General features: G+C 46.5%; 1 protein-coding gene across 2 annotated transcripts in view; it reads right to left on the bottom strand.

Annotated features, from left to right (window-relative positions):
• Window positions 1-10,436: 10,436 nt before the first annotated feature.
• LOC143783099 (uncharacterized) overlaps window positions 10,437-17,610 on the bottom strand; it is a 56,955-nt gene continuing 49,781 nt past the window's right edge. For both annotated transcript variants that reach the window (XM_077271351.1, XM_077271353.1), the window contains one exon: window positions 10,437-10,889. In XM_077271351.1, coding sequence (XP_077127466.1) covers window positions 10,651-10,889 — 239 coding nt within the window. In that variant the 3' untranslated portion in view covers window positions 10,437-10,650. The remainder of the gene's footprint in view (window positions 10,890-17,610) is intronic.

The following is a 17,610-nucleotide window of genomic DNA, read 5'->3' as shown; positions in this document are numbered from 1 at the left end:
TGGACACTGGGGCAATGCTGAAGGACACACTGGGGCAGATTGCTGGACACACTGGGGGAGTGCTGGACATACTGGGGCAGATTGCTGGACACACTGGGGGCAGTGCTGGACACACTGGGGCAGTGCTGGACATACTGGGGCAGATTGCTGGACACACTGGGGGCAGTGCTAGACACACTGGGGCAGTGCTGGACATACTGGGGCAGTGCTGGACATACTGGGGCAGTGCTGGACATACTGGGGCAGTGCTGGACACACTGGGGCAGATTGCTGGACACACTGGGGCAGTGCTGGACACACTGGGGCAGATTGCTGGACACACTGGGGCAATGCTGGACACACTAGGGCAATGCTGGACACTGGGGCAGATTGCTGGACACACTGGGGGCAGTGCTGGACACTGGGGCAGAATGCTGGACACACTGGGGCAAAATGCTGGACACACAGGCAGAATGTTGGACACACAGGGGCAGATTGCTGGACACACGGGGGCAGTGCTGGACATACTGGGGCAGATTGCTGGACACACTGGGTCAGATTGCTGGACACACTGGGGGCAGTGCTGGACATACTGGGGCAGATTGCTGGACACACTGGGGCAATGCTGGACACTGGGGCAGATTGATGGACACACTGGGGGCAGTGCTGGACATACTGGGGCAGATTGATGGACAACCTGGGGGTAATATGCTTGACACACTGGGCAGATTGCTGGGCACACTGGGGGTAATATGCTGGACACACTGTCCGGGGGCAATACTGGAGACACGGGCAATATGCTTGACATACTGGGGCAGATTGCTGGACACACTGGGGCAGATTGCTGGACACACTGGGGCAGATTTCCGGACATACTGGGGCAGATTCCTGGACACACTGTCCGGGGGCAATGCTGGACATACTGGGGCAGATTGCTGGACACACTGGGGGTAATATGCTGGACACACTGGGGCAGATTGCTGGACACACTGGGGGTAATATGCTGGACACACTGGGGCAGATTGCTGGACACACTGTCCGGGGGCAATACTGGACACACTGGGGCAATATGCTTGACATACTGGGGCAGATTGCTGGACACACTGGGGCAGTGCTGGACATACTGGGGCAGATTGCTGGACACACTGGGGCAATGCTGGACACACTGGGGCAGATTGTTGGACACACTGGGGCAGTGCTGGACATACGGGCAGATTGCTGGACACACTGGGGCAATGCTGGACACACTGGGGCAATGCTGGACACTGGGGCAGATTGCTGGACACACTGGGGGCAGTGCTGGACACTGGGGCAGAATGCTGGACACACTGGGGCAGAATGCTGGACACACGGGGCAGTGCTGGACACATGGGGGCAGTGCTGGACATACTGGGGCAGATTGCTGGACACACTGGGGCAATGCTGGACACACTGGGGCAATGCTGGACACACTGGGGCAGATTGTTGGACACACTGGGGCAGTGCTGGACATACGGGCAGATTGCTGGACACACTGGGGCAATGCTGGACACACTGGGGCAATGCTGGACACTGGGGCAGATTGCTGGACACACTGGGGGCAGTGCTGGACACTGGGGCAGAATGCTGGACACACTGGGGCAGATTGCTGGACACACGGGGCAGTGCTGGACACATGGGGGCAGTGCTGGACATACTGGGGCAGATTGCTGGACACACTGGGGCAGATTGCTGGACACACTGGGGCAGATTGCTGGACATACTGGGGCAGATTGCTGGACACACTGGGGGTAATATGCTGGACACACTGGGGCAGATTGCTGGACACACTGGGGGCAGGACTGGAGGCATGGGCAGAATGTAGATACGGGGCATGATTGGAGACATGGGGCAGGATTGGATCATGGGGCAGGATGGATACGATGGAGACTGATGGGGCAGGATGGGGAGATCACATGGGGCAGGATGGATACTCATGAGGGCAGGATGCGAGAACATATGGCTGGAGCCAGGAATGAGATAAACGGGGCCAGGGTGGGGAATATTATTACCATAGGGGCTAATTAAGGGATATTATTACTGCAGTGATGTATTTATTTTATTTTGTGAGTATACTGTTTTAAATGGGGGGGGGGGGGCGGTCCTGTTACTTTGCAGAGTGACACTATGTCGCCTTTTATTATTATTTATTTTACAGGCAGGAGCTGCGCTAAACCACTCGCTCGTGGTTGTAATCCCCGGGGAATGAAGGAAATCTGAGTGATCTGTACTTACATTGAGTTGCGGTGAGGCGCCCTCTGCTGGATGAACTCATGAACTGGAGCCTTGGAAAAGTTCCCACGCTCGAGTTCATATGAGGACATCCAGCAGAGGGCGCCTCACCGCAACTCAATGTAAGTACAGATCACTCAGATTTCCTTTCATCACCCGGGGATTACAGACACGAGCGAGTGCTTTTGCGCAGCTCCTGGCTGTAAAATAATTAACCCCTTCAGATGGATTACCTCGTTGGACGTGACAGATCATTGGAAGGTATGTATCTTGTGGGTTAATTATTTTGCCAAGCGAGGGTGTTCTGATGGATTGAGAGAACAATAAAATACTAAAACAACCGCTGTGTTTATTTCATTAAAATAATTTTTAATAATGTCTGTGTGTCTTTTTTAACCCTTTCAGACAATTGGATTAATAATGGATAGGTGACATAATTGACGCCTCTCCATTATTAATCTGGCTTAATGTCACCTTACAATAGCAAGATGGCATTAACCCTTCATTACCCCATATCCCACCGCTACACGGGAGTGGGAAGAGAGTGGCCAAGTGCCAGAATAGGCGCATCTTCCAGATGTGCCTTTTCTGGGGTAGCAGGGGCAGATGTTTGTAGCCGGGGGGGGGGGGGGGAGGCAATAACCATGGACCCTCTCCTGGCTATTAATATCTGCCGTCAGTCACTGGCTTTACTACTCTGGCGGAGAAAATTGCGCGGGAGCCCACACCAATTTTCTCCGCCATTTAACCCTTTATTTGAGCAGCTACAGCGGCCAAATTTTGCACATACACACTACTAACATTAGTAGTGTGGAATATGCAAAAAAAAGGGGGATATGAGATGGTTTACTGTATGTAATCATGTCTCATATCCTGTCGGGTTTGTGAAGGAGAAATGCAAAGCCGGCAATTGAATTACCGGCTTTTCTATAGAACACCGCTGCGTATTTCTCGCAATGCACACGCATGGTCCGTGTGTAATCCGATTTATTCTCTCCCCCATAGACTTTCATTGGCGAGTCTCGGCCAAGATACGCTGACAATCGCAGCCTGCTGCGAGTTCCCTCGGATCCTGAATACGGTGGAGAAAATATCGGATGATGGGAGCTGCACCATAGATTAACATTGGGCCGAGTGCTATGCGATTTTTTCTCGCATAACACTCGTCCGTATTATGGTCTAGTGTGACCCCGGCCTAATTGTTCCACTCCTGGTTTTGGCTTACAAATACTGATGAAAAATACTGACCAAATACTGCTAGTGTGATGGCAGCCTAATGGTGATAGTATTTTTTTTTTTTCTTTTTTTAATTTCTGATCAGTATTGTAGTATTCAGTCACTATGTGGTGGTAATATGTGGTCTGGAAATGGTGTTGTGGTATTTGTCCCTTGTATGTGCTATTTGGTCACCAAGTGGTGGTAATATGTGGTCTTGACATGGTGCGGTGGTATTTGTTCCTTGTATGTGATATTATTCGATCACTGTGGTTGTAATTTGTGGTCTTGACATGGTGCGGTGGTATTTGTCCCTTGTATGTAGTAGTATTCGGTCACTATGTGGTCTGGTCATGGTGTGGTGGTATTTCTTCCTGTATGTGGTATTATTGGTCTTGGTATAGTGGATTGTGTTGTCTATGGCGGTCATTTGTTCTCTCTGATATTAATTAGGAGAATATTCTTTATTTCCATTAGAGTTTTAATGCTTTGTACACAGCGGCGGAGATGCACTTACAGGGGGTTTCCTGTGGAAAAAAGTAATCACCTCTCCACATGATAAGTGATAATGTATTGATTGGTGGGGGTCTGACTGCTTGGACCCATTCAGCAAAATGTGGAACTTTTTATCCCCATTAGACTGGAATGGCATGTCCGACTAGATCACTGATCCATTCATTCCCTTAGTGTCTGCACTTGTTTTTTTCTGGAAGCCCCAAAGAGAATGAATGGAGCTGCGGTCAGAAATCCCACCTGCCGCTGCATTTTAAAATAGTGATAAAAGTGTCCTGTCAGGGATAAAACTTCCCCATTCTTCCAATCGGTGCAGTTTCTAATGGTCGGATCTAAGCGATCACCTATCCTGTGGAGCCCATGGATCAGTGATAACTTGTTTTAACCAAGAACCCCATTAATGTAAACTACCATAATTATACATCCCAGTTATTGGGGCACACGGTAGATGTGCAGCAGCCGCCGGTGTTTTACAGCCGATGCTCCACTATAATGACAGATATTTGCATATAGCTGTAGGGTGGGCCCCTAGAGTCCATTCCTCTGGTGGGCCCCAGACACCCCAGTCCGACGCTGACATTATCCGTGCCCTCAGCAATACTGTTACAGGGAAAGTCCACCTAACCACGGAGACGTGGACAAGTGCTTGTGGACAGGGATGGTATATCTCACTGACGGCACACTGAGTTAACAGTGGAAGCCGGGACCCAGTCCGACCTTGGGATGGAACACATCCACCCCACGCCGAGGATTGCTGGCCCTACGTCAATCAGGGTTGCCCCTACAGTCTACAGCTCCTGCACCTTTTCCTCTTCATCCTCCATCTCTGAAATCAACACATCTGTCAGAAGCTGGAAGCACTGTAGTACTGCCTCAGCCAAGCGGCAACAGGCTGTGCTAAAGCTAATCTGCATAGGTGATAAACTGCACAATACAGAAGAGTTAAGGACAGCGCTGAAAGAGCAGTCAAATATTTGGATGACACCGCTGAACCTACAGCCAGGCATGGTCATGTGTGACAATGGCCGTAACCTGGTGGTGGCTGTAAGGCAAGGTGAGCTCACACACGTACCTTGCTTGGCCCATGTGCTTAACCTCATGGTTCAATGTTTTCTGAAAAGCTACACTGAGCTGCCTGTTCTGCTAGTGAAAGTACACCATCTGCCCATTTTAGAAAGTTAGCTACAGCTTCAGCCGCCCTTGCCGTGCTTCAGCAGCGTTTGCAGGCTTCCGGCTCACGATTGGTGTGTGATGTCCCCACGCGCTGGAACTCTATGCTGCATATGTTGGAAAGGATTTGTGAACAGGAGAGGGCAGTTGTTGACTACCAACATCAACAAGGCCGTCGATATTCAGTTCATACTCCACACATAAGACTTCAGGAGTGGACATGGATGTCAGACATATGTACCATCCTCCAAAACTTTGAAGACTGCACCAAGATGGTGTGCGGTGATGACACCATAATTAGCGTCACCATCCCGCTTCTCAGCATTCTGAAAACCTCTCTGCTCACAATTAGATGATGCAGAGCACGAGGACATGGAGAAGGAACCATACAGGGGGATTACACTCAGCCCAGCCTCATGTCTTCTCAACGTGGATTGGTAGGCAATGAGGAGGAGGAAGAACAGGAGCTACTTTCATGCACTATAGACGGTACTACAAACACATCTGTATTAGCTTCTGTTCAGCGGGGATGGTCTGAGGACAGCATGGTCAGTCGTCCTGTTGGTGAGGACACGGAAGTCTTGCCTGTTAGCAGTCTGGCACACATGGCTGACTTTTATGTTGCGCTGTGTTTCATGGGACCGTCACATTATAAAAATTTTGGGTGACACTTCTAGACCCACGCTACAAGGAGAACTTTCAATCTCTTCTGCCAGAGGCAGAGATGTGTACTAAAATGTTGTAGTACCAGAGGGCCCTTGTAGCAGAATTACTTAGAATATTCCCATGTGAGAACGCTGGCAGCAGATGTCAGAGTTTGTTGTACAACCAAGGAGTCCAAGCGAGACAGACAAGTGCAATCCAGCTCAGGCAGGGGAACAATGACAAAGTTCTGGGACCATTTTCTCAGACCCTCCCATCGTGCCGGCACAGAGGCAAGGGGTGCTGTCACAAGAAGTGCAATGTTCGTGAAGATGGTGAGGGAGTACCTTTCAGATCATACAAACATCCTCCGTGATTCCTCTGTGCCTTTTAATTATTGGGTATCCAAGCTTGACACGTGGCATGAACTGGCTCTCTATGCCTTGGAGGTCCTGGCCTGCCTTGCTGCTAGTGTTCTGTCAGAGCGGGTTTTTAGTGCCGCTGGTGGAATTATAACAGATAAGCGCATCCGCCTGTCAACTGAAACTGCTGACAGGCTGATTTTTGTAAAAATGAACAAGGGCTGGATTGGGAAAGACTTCTGTACATCACGAAGTGAAAACAGCGAAATATAACCTCAAATACATTCTCTGTTTTGGGGAGGTGTATTCTCATGCACCTCTTCACAACCACACATGGTTAAACGCTTCCAGATTTGATCTGTTTGTTGTTATCCTCCTCCTTATCCTCATCATCCAGAAGCACTAGATGACCAGGGTGAATGTGCTCTGTACTGTCATAGGCCGGTGATTTTTGGGCAAGGGGGCTGTGATGGCACTATTTTATTTAGTAAAAAAAGGACCCCACATTGGGGAATTGGGCATTACATTACATTGGTCCTACTTCTTAACTCTGTCTCCTGCAGTGTCTCCTTTAACTGCCACTAGATCACCAGGGTTATCGTGCTCTGTGGTGTTATAGGCCACTGAATTTTGGGCAAGGGGGTTGTGATGGCACTAGTTTATTTATTAAAAAAAGGTACCCGCATTGGGGAATTTTGTCAGCTCCCTACTTCTTAAGCTCCCGAAATGTGTCCTTTAACTGCCACCAGATGACCAGGGTGAACGTGCTCTGTACTGTGAATTTTGGGCAAGGGGGCTGTGATGGCACTATTTTATTTAGTAAAAAAAGGACCCCACATTGGAGAATTGTTTGTCAGCTCATGCCCTCCATTACAGGTCTCAGAGACCCACATCCACACATTGGGCCTACTTCTTAACTCTGTTTCCTGCAATGTCTCTTCCTTATCTCCGATGACATGACCTGGGTGAACGTGTTCTGTACTTTTATAGGCCACAGAATTTTGAGCAAGGGGGGCTGTGATGGCAATAGTATATTTTTAAAAAAGGTATCCCCCATTGGTGAAACCACATCCTTGTTGGCAAAGGCTTCATAACATTTGTGTACCTTAAAGAGCTCACTTGAAAAGCTCCTTTATGTGTTGCCTGGTTGCTAACATTGGACACACACACTTTGATAAAGCAATGCTGTTAGTTTGGCTCAGTAGTTCATTACAAATATTTCTTTGTCCACTATATTTGTTTCTCTCCTTGAGAGCCATAACTTTGTCTGCCTCAAATGTACAAATGGAGAATATACAAATGGCGATTTGTAACCAAGATTAAAATACTGTATACCGAATACATCCAGACAATCACTTAGCTGCATTTCTTGAAAAACATTTAGAGATGTGACCGACAATGCTCACAGTGACACAATCTTGAGAAATGTTTGTTACTCACTTCACAAACAGTTGTAAGCCTCTATATGTTTGCTGTTTGTCATTGTAAAACATTAAGGTTTTCTGAAACTCTGCCAGTGGTGGTTTGATGTAAATCCTTGTGGCTTTTATTTTCTAGGGGTTTATGGCCCCCTCGTCTGATGACTCCATGATATCTCAGTTTCATACAACCTTGAAAGCTGGCCACTTGAAGGGCTGGGTGAAACTAGAGTTACCACATAGTGTTACTCACTATATAAGACCAGCGAAACATGACTAAGACAGATGCCAAAACTGGGGTTCCTGTACATGTACAGTGTGCTGATACCTGCATAATTGGGGACGCCCATGCAGTGTAGGTCATCTCCCAGGGGTTCTTTGTCTTGGTGTTGCTTCTCTGATATTCCAGACGGATGATGTTTAAAAGCTTCTTGTGGATGATGTAAGTATACTGTATGTACTGTAGTTAATCTTCATATATACGTAATCACTATATGTATTTAATCCTTATATGTACTTATTAACCTTTGTATGTTAACATATACAAAAGTGTACGCACTCACACTATTCAATCACACTATTCCTTGAATTTTGTAGTTTGCAATAAAATTGTGATGTATTGCAAGTATTAGCCTTATTTAAAGCCGTATCTGAAACTTAGTGTTAAAAACATGTCAAATAAAATTACCAAATTCTCCTGTAAATAATTGTGCAAAGAGGGAACCATCATATCATTAAAAAATACAAGTGGATTTTCATGGGCCCATCCGGTATGTGGGTTCCAAGGCAGGCCTTGAATTCAATGCAACACTTTTTCAGGAGTCCCCCCTGGACATCTTATGAAAGGGGTATTGTGCGTCGTAAATCTTGGCAGCCCATCCACTCACAGCATAGGCTACAACAGCTTAGGAGACCCACTGTTTAATAATGGCCCTTTAAGAAGATTAATGCCGCCTGATGCACCAGTACAAATAGGCTCTGTGACTTTAAGGCTATGTGCACACGTTGCGGAATGGTTTGCAGAAATATCTGCACAAAATCTGCATCTCCTCGCAGAAACCGCAGGTGCAGATTTGCCACAGATTTTTGTGCAGATTTTGTGCATTTTTTACCACTGCGGATTTCTATAATGGAAGGGTGCAGATTTGCTGCGGATTTTTGTGCGGATTTTGTGCGTTTTTTTACCACTGCGGATTTGTATAATGGAAGGGTGCAGAAACGCTGCAGATCCGCCCAAAAGAAGTGACATGCACTTCTTTTAAATCCGCAGCGTTTCCGCAGGGATTTTTCCACACCATGTGCACAGCTTTTTTTTCATTGTACTGTAAATCACAGTGCGGATCCGCACTAAATCTGCATCGTGTGCACACAGCCTGAGGGTCCCTCCTTCATAAATGAAACCAGATGTGCCTCCTTATGTGTCACACACCACATGGCCAGCTAGGGGGGTTACATGTTACACTGACATTTCCCAGTGAACGCATTTGTAGTGGTTGAAAGCAATGTTACAGTTGGAAAACGCATCAAAAGCACAGCGTCTGAACTAAGCCCAAGTGGTGGAGGAAATTTTCGGTCTGGGGTGAAATATTTGGCCTTACAGGCAAGTCATTAACCTGCACAGGATGGACCGTGACATATTTCCAAGCAAAACCCGTTTTGGTTTTGTTTTCATGTGTCTTTTCTGGCATCGGGAAAAATGGCCTGAATCTCAGAAAAAAATGATTAAATCTGTGACCTAGGAGTCAGGAATGCTTCCCTATGATGTCTCTGTGTCATTTGAGCAGTGTTTCCATCATTTTCAGATGTTTTTAGACCTTAAAAGGACCCCCGGGGGGATCTCGGTAAAATACTGGGGTCTCCCATAGATTTACATTGGGCTCGTTGTTCTGGCCGAGTACCCGAGTATTCCAATCTGCTCGAGCATTTTAGTGCTCGCTCATCACTAGTAATTACAGATATGTGAAGGATGACCTCAGCCATCAGTTCTGCTGCCGACACCGTGCCCCAACGTCACATTCTGGTTTGCATTTTTGCTTTAGCATGGGAACAGATAACGATTAGTGCTCTCCCCGCCTCCTCCATTATCTGCCCATAATAAAACCTAATAAATAATTCACCTCCATCCTGATATCCTCAGTAACTGCAGGAGAATGTGCGCTCCGCTGCGCCACCTTGTGGCCCATACCTGACAGGACACTTACCATGTTACTTTGTATCAAAAGGTTGTTACTGCGGAATCTGTTCTATGAACTTGTAACTTGTTGTTATTGTTATTGTTTCATTTCTTCCAGAAAATCTAGAGGAATTTACTCCTTTAATTTTTTCCATTTTTATTGGTGTAAAAGGGGAAGGAGTTGATTCCAATTTTTATAACTTTTTTTTTTTAAACTTTTTTTCTGTCTTTGTTTTACGGAGGCTGCATATTTAGAGCGGTTTTTTTTTGTTACTACCTAAGAGAAACCCCAGACTGCTGCTTCTCTCACGTCATTGTAGATACAGCTCTCTCCAGTCACTGCCAAAGCTGCATTCAGACTCTCATCCAAACTCTTGATAAGTCCCACTTCCCTAAGGTCTGTATCACAGGAAACCTACCATCACAGTACAGAGGAATGCTCCATGATAACGGGAAAGAGATCAGGATTGTGAGTGCAGCTCTGGATGTGATTAGAGACAAATCTTGGATCTCACGTCTGAGGACGACGTCTTGTGTCTTGGAGACGTCCGCACTTTCACATCTATACTGCAGATTTCCAGTTTTCATCAAACTTTAGCAGAATTGTGAATGCAGCTCTGGATGTGATTGGAGACATGGAATAGGTAATCTAAATATTTGCCGTTTCCTATAAAATATTCCGGACACTGAAGCCCAGAACAGTAAAATCAATGATGAGAAAACTCTGACGACATTTATTAAAGTGACGGCTGCAATCTTTCTCATACGTTCCCGATACGATCATTCCCCCTGATTAGCTATATTTGGGTCGTATCGGTGTGTACCCGATGTCTGAGCCTGCGATGCCCCAGCACGGTGCGAGGCGTTCTGGCCTCATGCCTCCACACAACATCCAGCAGCTGATACATTCATTCCCATTGATTGCGTTTTACATGGCAGAGATGGCGCTGAGGAGACCGGAGACGGCAATCAGCAGGAAAGTGCCGCCTGCCAGGACACCGCCGCCACTGCCGAGATACTGGCTGTTCACATCTCCGAGCTTCTCATTGTTGCACAAGTCCGAAGTGCAGCAGGTTTCTGTGGCTGCCACAATGGTGAGGTTCTGGGAAGCAGTAATGCAGGCGGCGGAGCAGAACTTACTCATATACGTCATTATAACACCATCAACTGCGGGAGAAGATAATAGAGACGTGAGGCACAGACAAAAAAAACACATACTCCAGAGCTGCACTCACTATTCTGCTGGTGCAGTCACTGTGTACATACATTACATTACTGATCCTGAGTTACATCCTGTATTATACTCCAGAGCTGCACTCACTATTCTGCTGGTGCAGTCACTGTGTACATACACTCACTGGCCACTTTATTAGGTACACCTGTCCAACTTCTTGTTAACACTTAATTTCTAATCAGCCAATCACATGGCGGCAACTCAGTGCATTTAGGCATGTAGACATGGTCAAGACAATCTCCTGCAGTTCAAACCGAGCATCAGTATGGGGAAGAAAGGTGATTTGAGTGCCTTTGAACGTGGCATGGTTGTTGGTGCCAGAAGGGCTGGTCTGAGTATTTCAGAAACTGCTGATCTACTGGGATTTTCACGCACAACCATCTCTAGGGTTTACAGAGAATGGTCCGAAAAAGAAAAAAAATCCAGTGAGCGGCAGTTCTGTGGGCGGAAATGCCTTGTTGATGCCAGAGGTCAGAGGAGAATGGGCAGACTGGTTCGAGCTGATAGAAAGGCAACAGTGACTCAAATCGCTACCCGTTACAACCAAGGTAGGCCTAAGAGCATCTCTGAACGCACAGTGCGTCGAACTTTGAGGCAGATGGGCTACAGCAGCAGAAGACCACACCGGGTACCACTCCTTTCAGCTAAGAACAGGAAACTGAGGCTACAATTTGCACAAGCTCATCGAAATTGGACAGTAGAAGATTGGAAAAACGTTGCTTGGTCTGATGAGTCTCGATTTCTGCTGCGACATTCGGATGGTAGGGTCAGAATTTGGCGTAAACAACATGAAAGCATGGATCCATCCTGCCTTGTATGGAGCATCTTTGGGATGTGCAGCCGACAAATCTGCGGCAACTGTGTGATGCCATCATGTCAATATGGACCAAAATCTCTGAGGAATGCTTCCAGCACCTTGTTGAATCTATGCCACGAAGAATTGAGGCAGTTCTGAAGGCAAAAGGGGTCCAACCCGTTACTAGCATGGTGTACCTAATAATAAAGTGGCCGGTGAGTGTATATACATTACATTACTGATCCTGAGTTACATTCTGTATTCTACCCCAGAGCTGCACTCACTATTCTGCTGGTGCAGTCACTGTGTACATACATTACATTACTGATCCTGAGTTACATCCTGTATTATACTCCAGAGCTGTACTCACTATTCTGCTGGTGCAGTCACTGTGTACATACATTACATTACTGATCCTGAGTTACCTCCTGTATTATACCCCAGAGCTGTGCTCACTATTCTGCTGGTGCAGGCACTGTGTACATACATTACATTACTGATCCTGAGTTACATCCTGTATTATACCCCAGAGCTGCACTCACTATTCTGCTGGTGCAGTCACTGTGTACATACATTACATTACTGATCCTGAGTTACATCCTGTATTATACTCCAGAGCTGCACTCACTATTCTGCTGGTGCAGTCACTGTGTACATACATTACATTACTGATCCTGAGTTACCTCCTGTATTATACTCCAGAGCTGCACTCACTATTCTGCTGGTGCAGTCACTGTGTACATACATTACATTACTGATCCTGAGTTACCTCCTGTATTATACCCCAGAGCTGTGCTCACTATTCTGCTGGTGCAGGCACTGTGTACATACATTACATTACTGATCCTGAGTTACATCCTGTATTATACCCCAGAGCTGCACTCACTATTCTGCTGGTGCAGTCACTGTGTACATACATTACATTACTGATCCTGAGTTACATCCTGTATTATACTCCAGACCTGCACTCACTATTCTGCTGGTGCAGTTACTGTGTACATACATTACTGATCCTGAGTTACCTCCTGTATTATACCCCAGAGCTGCACTCACTATTCTGCTGGTGCAGGCACTGTGTACATACATTACATTACTGATCCTGAGTTACATCCTGTATTATACCCCAGAGCTGCACTCACTATTCTGCTGGTGCAGTCACTGTGTACATACATTACATTACTGATCCTGAGTTATATCCTGTATTATACCCCAGAGCTGCACTCACTACTCTGCTGGTGTAGTCACTGTGTACATACATTACATCAGGGGTCCCCAACTCCAGTCCTCAAGGCCCACCAACAGGTCATGTTTTCAGGATTTCCTTAGTCTTGCCCAGGTGATAATTGCATCACCTGTGCAATACAAAGGAAATCCTGAAAACATGACCTGTTGGTGGGCCTTGAGGACTGGAGTTGGGGAACACTGCATTACATTACTGATCCTGAGTTACATCCTGTATTATACTCCAGAGCTGCACTCACTATTCTGCTGGTGCAGTCACTGTGTACATACATTACATTACTGATCCTGAGTTACCTCCTGTATTATACCCCAGAGCTGTGCTCACTATTCTGCTGGTGCAGTCACTGTGTACATACATTACATTACTGATCCTGAGTTACATCCTGTATTATACCCCAGAGCTGCACTCACTATTCTGCTGGTGCAGTCACTGTGTACATACATTACATTACTGATCCTGAGTTACATCCTGTATTATACTCCAGAGCTGCACTCACTATTCTGCTGGTGCAGTCACTGTGTACATACATTACATTACTGATCCTGAGTTACCTCCTGTATTATACTCCAGAGCTGCACTCACTATTCTGCTGGTGCAGTCACTGTGTACATACATTACATTACTGATCCTGAGTTACCTCCTGTATTATACCCCAGAGCTGTGCTCACTATTCTGCTGGTGCAGGCACTGTGTACATACATTACATTACTGATCCTGAGTTACATCCTGTATTATACCACAGAGCTGCACTCACTATTCTGCTGGTGCAGTCACTGTGTACATACATTACATTACTGATCCTGAGTTACATCCTGTATTATACTCCAGAGCTGCACTCACTATTCTGCTGGTGCAGTTACTGTGTACATACATTACTGATCCTGAGTTACCTCCTGTATTATACTCCAGAGCTGCACTCACTATTCTGCTGGTGCAGTCACTGTGTATATACATTACATTACTGATCCCGAGTTACATCCTGTATTATATCCCAGAGCTGCACTCACTATTCTGCTGGTGCAGTCACTGTGTACATACATTACATTACTGATCCTGAGTTATATCCTGTATTATACCCCAGAGCTGCACTCACTACTCTGCTGGTGTAGTCACTGTGTACATACATTACATGACTGATCCTGAGTTACATCCTGTATTATACTCCAGAGCTGCACTCACTATTCTGCTGGTGCAGTCACTGTGTACTGTAAGAGTCATGTCGGTCTGGTAGTCGGGGGCAGATATATCTCGCCCAGGTACTTGTCCTATGTGAGTTAGGCCGCTCAGTATCTTCAGGATACCGAGGGGTTAATAAGTGCAGGAATAAAGGATGACCAGCTGGAGGTTTCCATGGTCAGCCTGGGGCACACAGATTGCCTGTCTGTGTGAGACAAACGTGAGTGAGAGCTGTGCTCAAGGACTATGTGTTGTTAGCTGGGTGGGAGAAGCCCCCCCAGTTGTTAAGATAGCAACGTATTGGTTTAGTTAGTGCCGGACAGGCTAGGATTTATTTTTATGTTTTGTTTTTTCTTTGTTGCTTTCACTTTAATAAACCTGACCTAAGGTCAGCCAACTTGGAAACCTGCTGTCGCCTCAGAATTCAATGCACAAACCACGTGACCTTTGACCCCAGCAAAGGCGATCCCGGAGTGTTTTGTTACAGTACATACATTACTGATCCTGAGTTACATCCTGTATTATACTCCAGAGCTGCACTCACTATTCTGCTGGTGCAGTCACTGTGTACATACATTACATTACTGATCCTGAGTTACATCCTGTATTATACTCCAGAGCTGCACTCACTATTCTGCTCATGCATCTACTATATAATTGTCTAAGGGTCACTTCCGTCTTTCGGTCTGTCCTTCTGTCTTTCTGTCTGTCACGGATATTCATTGGTCGCGGCCTCTGTCATGGAATTCCAAGTCGCTGATTGGTCGCGGCAAAACGGCCACGACCAATCAGCGACGGGCACAGTCCGGCGGCAAAATGGCCGCTCCTTCCTCCCCACAGTCAGTGTCCGCTCCATACTCCCCTCCAGTCAGCCCTCACACAGGGTTAATGGCAGCGGTAACGGACCGCATTATGCCGCGGGTAACGCACTCCGTTACCGCTGCTATTAACCCTGTGTGACCAACTTTTAACTATTGATGCTGCCTATGCGGCATCAATAGTTAAAAGATCTAATGTTAAAAATAATTTAAAAAATTAAAAATCGTTATATACTCACCGTCCGTCGGCCCCCGGATCAGGAACAGGCCTTCCCCGCTCTCGCGATGCTCCGGTGACCACTCCATGCATTGCGGTCTCGCGAGATGATGACGTACGGTCTCGCGAGACTACTACGTCATCATCTCGCGAGACCGCAATGCATGGAGCGGTCACCGGAGCATCGGTAACCGCTTCGCCTGGATGCGGGGCCAACGGAAGGTGAGTACTGTATATAATGATTTTTTATTTTAATTCTTTTTTTTAACAGGGATATGATGCCCACATTGCTATATACTGCGTGGGCTGTGCTATATAATGCGTGGGCTGTGCTATATACTACGTGGGCTGTGCAATATAATACATGGGCTGTGCAATATAATACGTGGGCTGTGCAATATACTACGTGGGCTGTGCTATATAATACGTGGGCTGTGCAATATAATACGTGGGCTGTGCAATATAATACGTGGGCTGTGCAATATAATACGTGGGCTGGGCAATGTACTACGTGGGCTGTGCAATATACTACGTGGGCTGTGCAATATAATATGTGGGCTGTGCAATATAATACGTGGGATGTGCTGTAAACTGCGTGGGCTGTGCAATATACTATGTGGGCTGTGCAATATAATACGCGGGCTGTGCAATATAATACGTGGGCTGTGCAATATAATACGTGGGCTGCTATATACTACGTGGGCGGTGCAATATACTATGTGGGCTGTGCAATATAATACATGGGCTGTGCAATATAATATGTGGACTGCTATATACTGCGTGGGCTGTGCAATATACTACATGGGCTGTGCAATATACTACGTGGGCTGTGCAATGTACTGCGTGGGCTGTGCTATATACTAAGTGGGCTGTGCAATATAATACGTGGGCTGTGCAATATAATACGTGGGCTGTGCAATATAATACGTGGGCTGTGCAATATAATACATGGGCTGCTATATACTACGCAGGCTGTGCAATGTACTGCGTGGGCTGTGCAATATGGAACGTGGGCTGTGCAATATACTACGTGGGCTGTGCAATATACTACATGGGCTGTGCAATATAGAACGTGGACTGTGCAATATACTACGTGGGCTGTGCAATATACTACGTGGGCTGTGTTATACACTACATGGCCTGTGTTATACACTATGTGGCCTGTGTTATACACTACGTGGCCTGTGTTATACACTACGTGGCCTGTGTTATGTACTGCGTGCGTGGGCTGTTATATATTACGTGAGCTGTGTTATATGCTACGTGGGCTGTTATAAACTACGTGGCTGTGTTATATGCTATGTGGGCTGTTATACAGTACGTGGGCTGTGCAATATAATACGTGGGCTGTGCTATATACTGCATGGGCTGTGCAATATAATACGTGGGCTGTGCAGTATAATATGTGAGCTGTGCAATATAATACGTGGGCTGTGCAATATAATACATGGGATGCTATATACTGCGTTGGCTGCGCAATATAATACGTGGGCTGTGCAATATAATATGTGGGCTGTGCAATATAATACGTGGGCTGCACAATATAATACGTGGGCTGTGCAATATAATACGTGAGCTGCTATATACTACTTGGGCTGTGCAATATGCTATGTGGGCTGTGCAATATAATACGTGGGCTGTGCAATATGTGGGCTGCTATATACTGCGTGGGCTGTGCAATATACTACGTGGACTGCAATATACTACGTGGGCTGTGCAATGTACTGCGTGGGCTGTGCTATATACTACGTGGGCTGTGCAATATACTACATGACTGTGCAGTATAGAACGTGGGCTGTGCAATATACTATGTGGGCTGTGCAATATACTATGTGGGCTGTGCAATATACTATGTGGGCTGTGCAATATACTATGTGGGCTGTGCAATATACTACGTGGGCTGTGCAATATAGAACGTGGGCTGTGCAATATACTACATGACTGTGCAGTATAGAACGTGGGCTGTGCAATATACTATGTGGGCTGTGCAATATACTATGTGGGCTGTGCAATATACTACGTGGGCTGTGCAATATAGAACGTGGGCTGTGCAATATACTACATGACTGTGCAGTATAGAACGTGGGCTGTGCAATATACTATGTGGGCTGTGCAATATACTATGTGGGCTGTGCAATATACTATGTGGGCTGTGCAATATACTACGTGGGCTGTGCAATATAGAACGTGGGCTGTGCAATATACTACATGACTGTGCAGTATAGAACGTGGGCTGTGCAATATACTATGTGGGCTGTGCAATATACTATGTGGGCTGTGCAATATACTATGTGGGCTGTGCAATATACTATGTGGGCTGTGCAATATACTACGTGGGCTGTGCAATATAGAACGTGGGCTGTGCAATATACTACATGACTGTGCAGTATAGAACGTGGGCTGT

Source organism: Ranitomeya variabilis, chromosome 6 (genome assembly GCF_051348905.1).
Source record: "Ranitomeya variabilis isolate aRanVar5 chromosome 6, aRanVar5.hap1, whole genome shotgun sequence".
NCBI lineage: Eukaryota > Metazoa > Chordata > Amphibia > Anura > Dendrobatidae > Ranitomeya > Ranitomeya variabilis.
The sequence above is the reverse complement of the archived record's forward strand: the minus strand, read 5'-3'. Positions and strand labels throughout refer to the sequence as shown.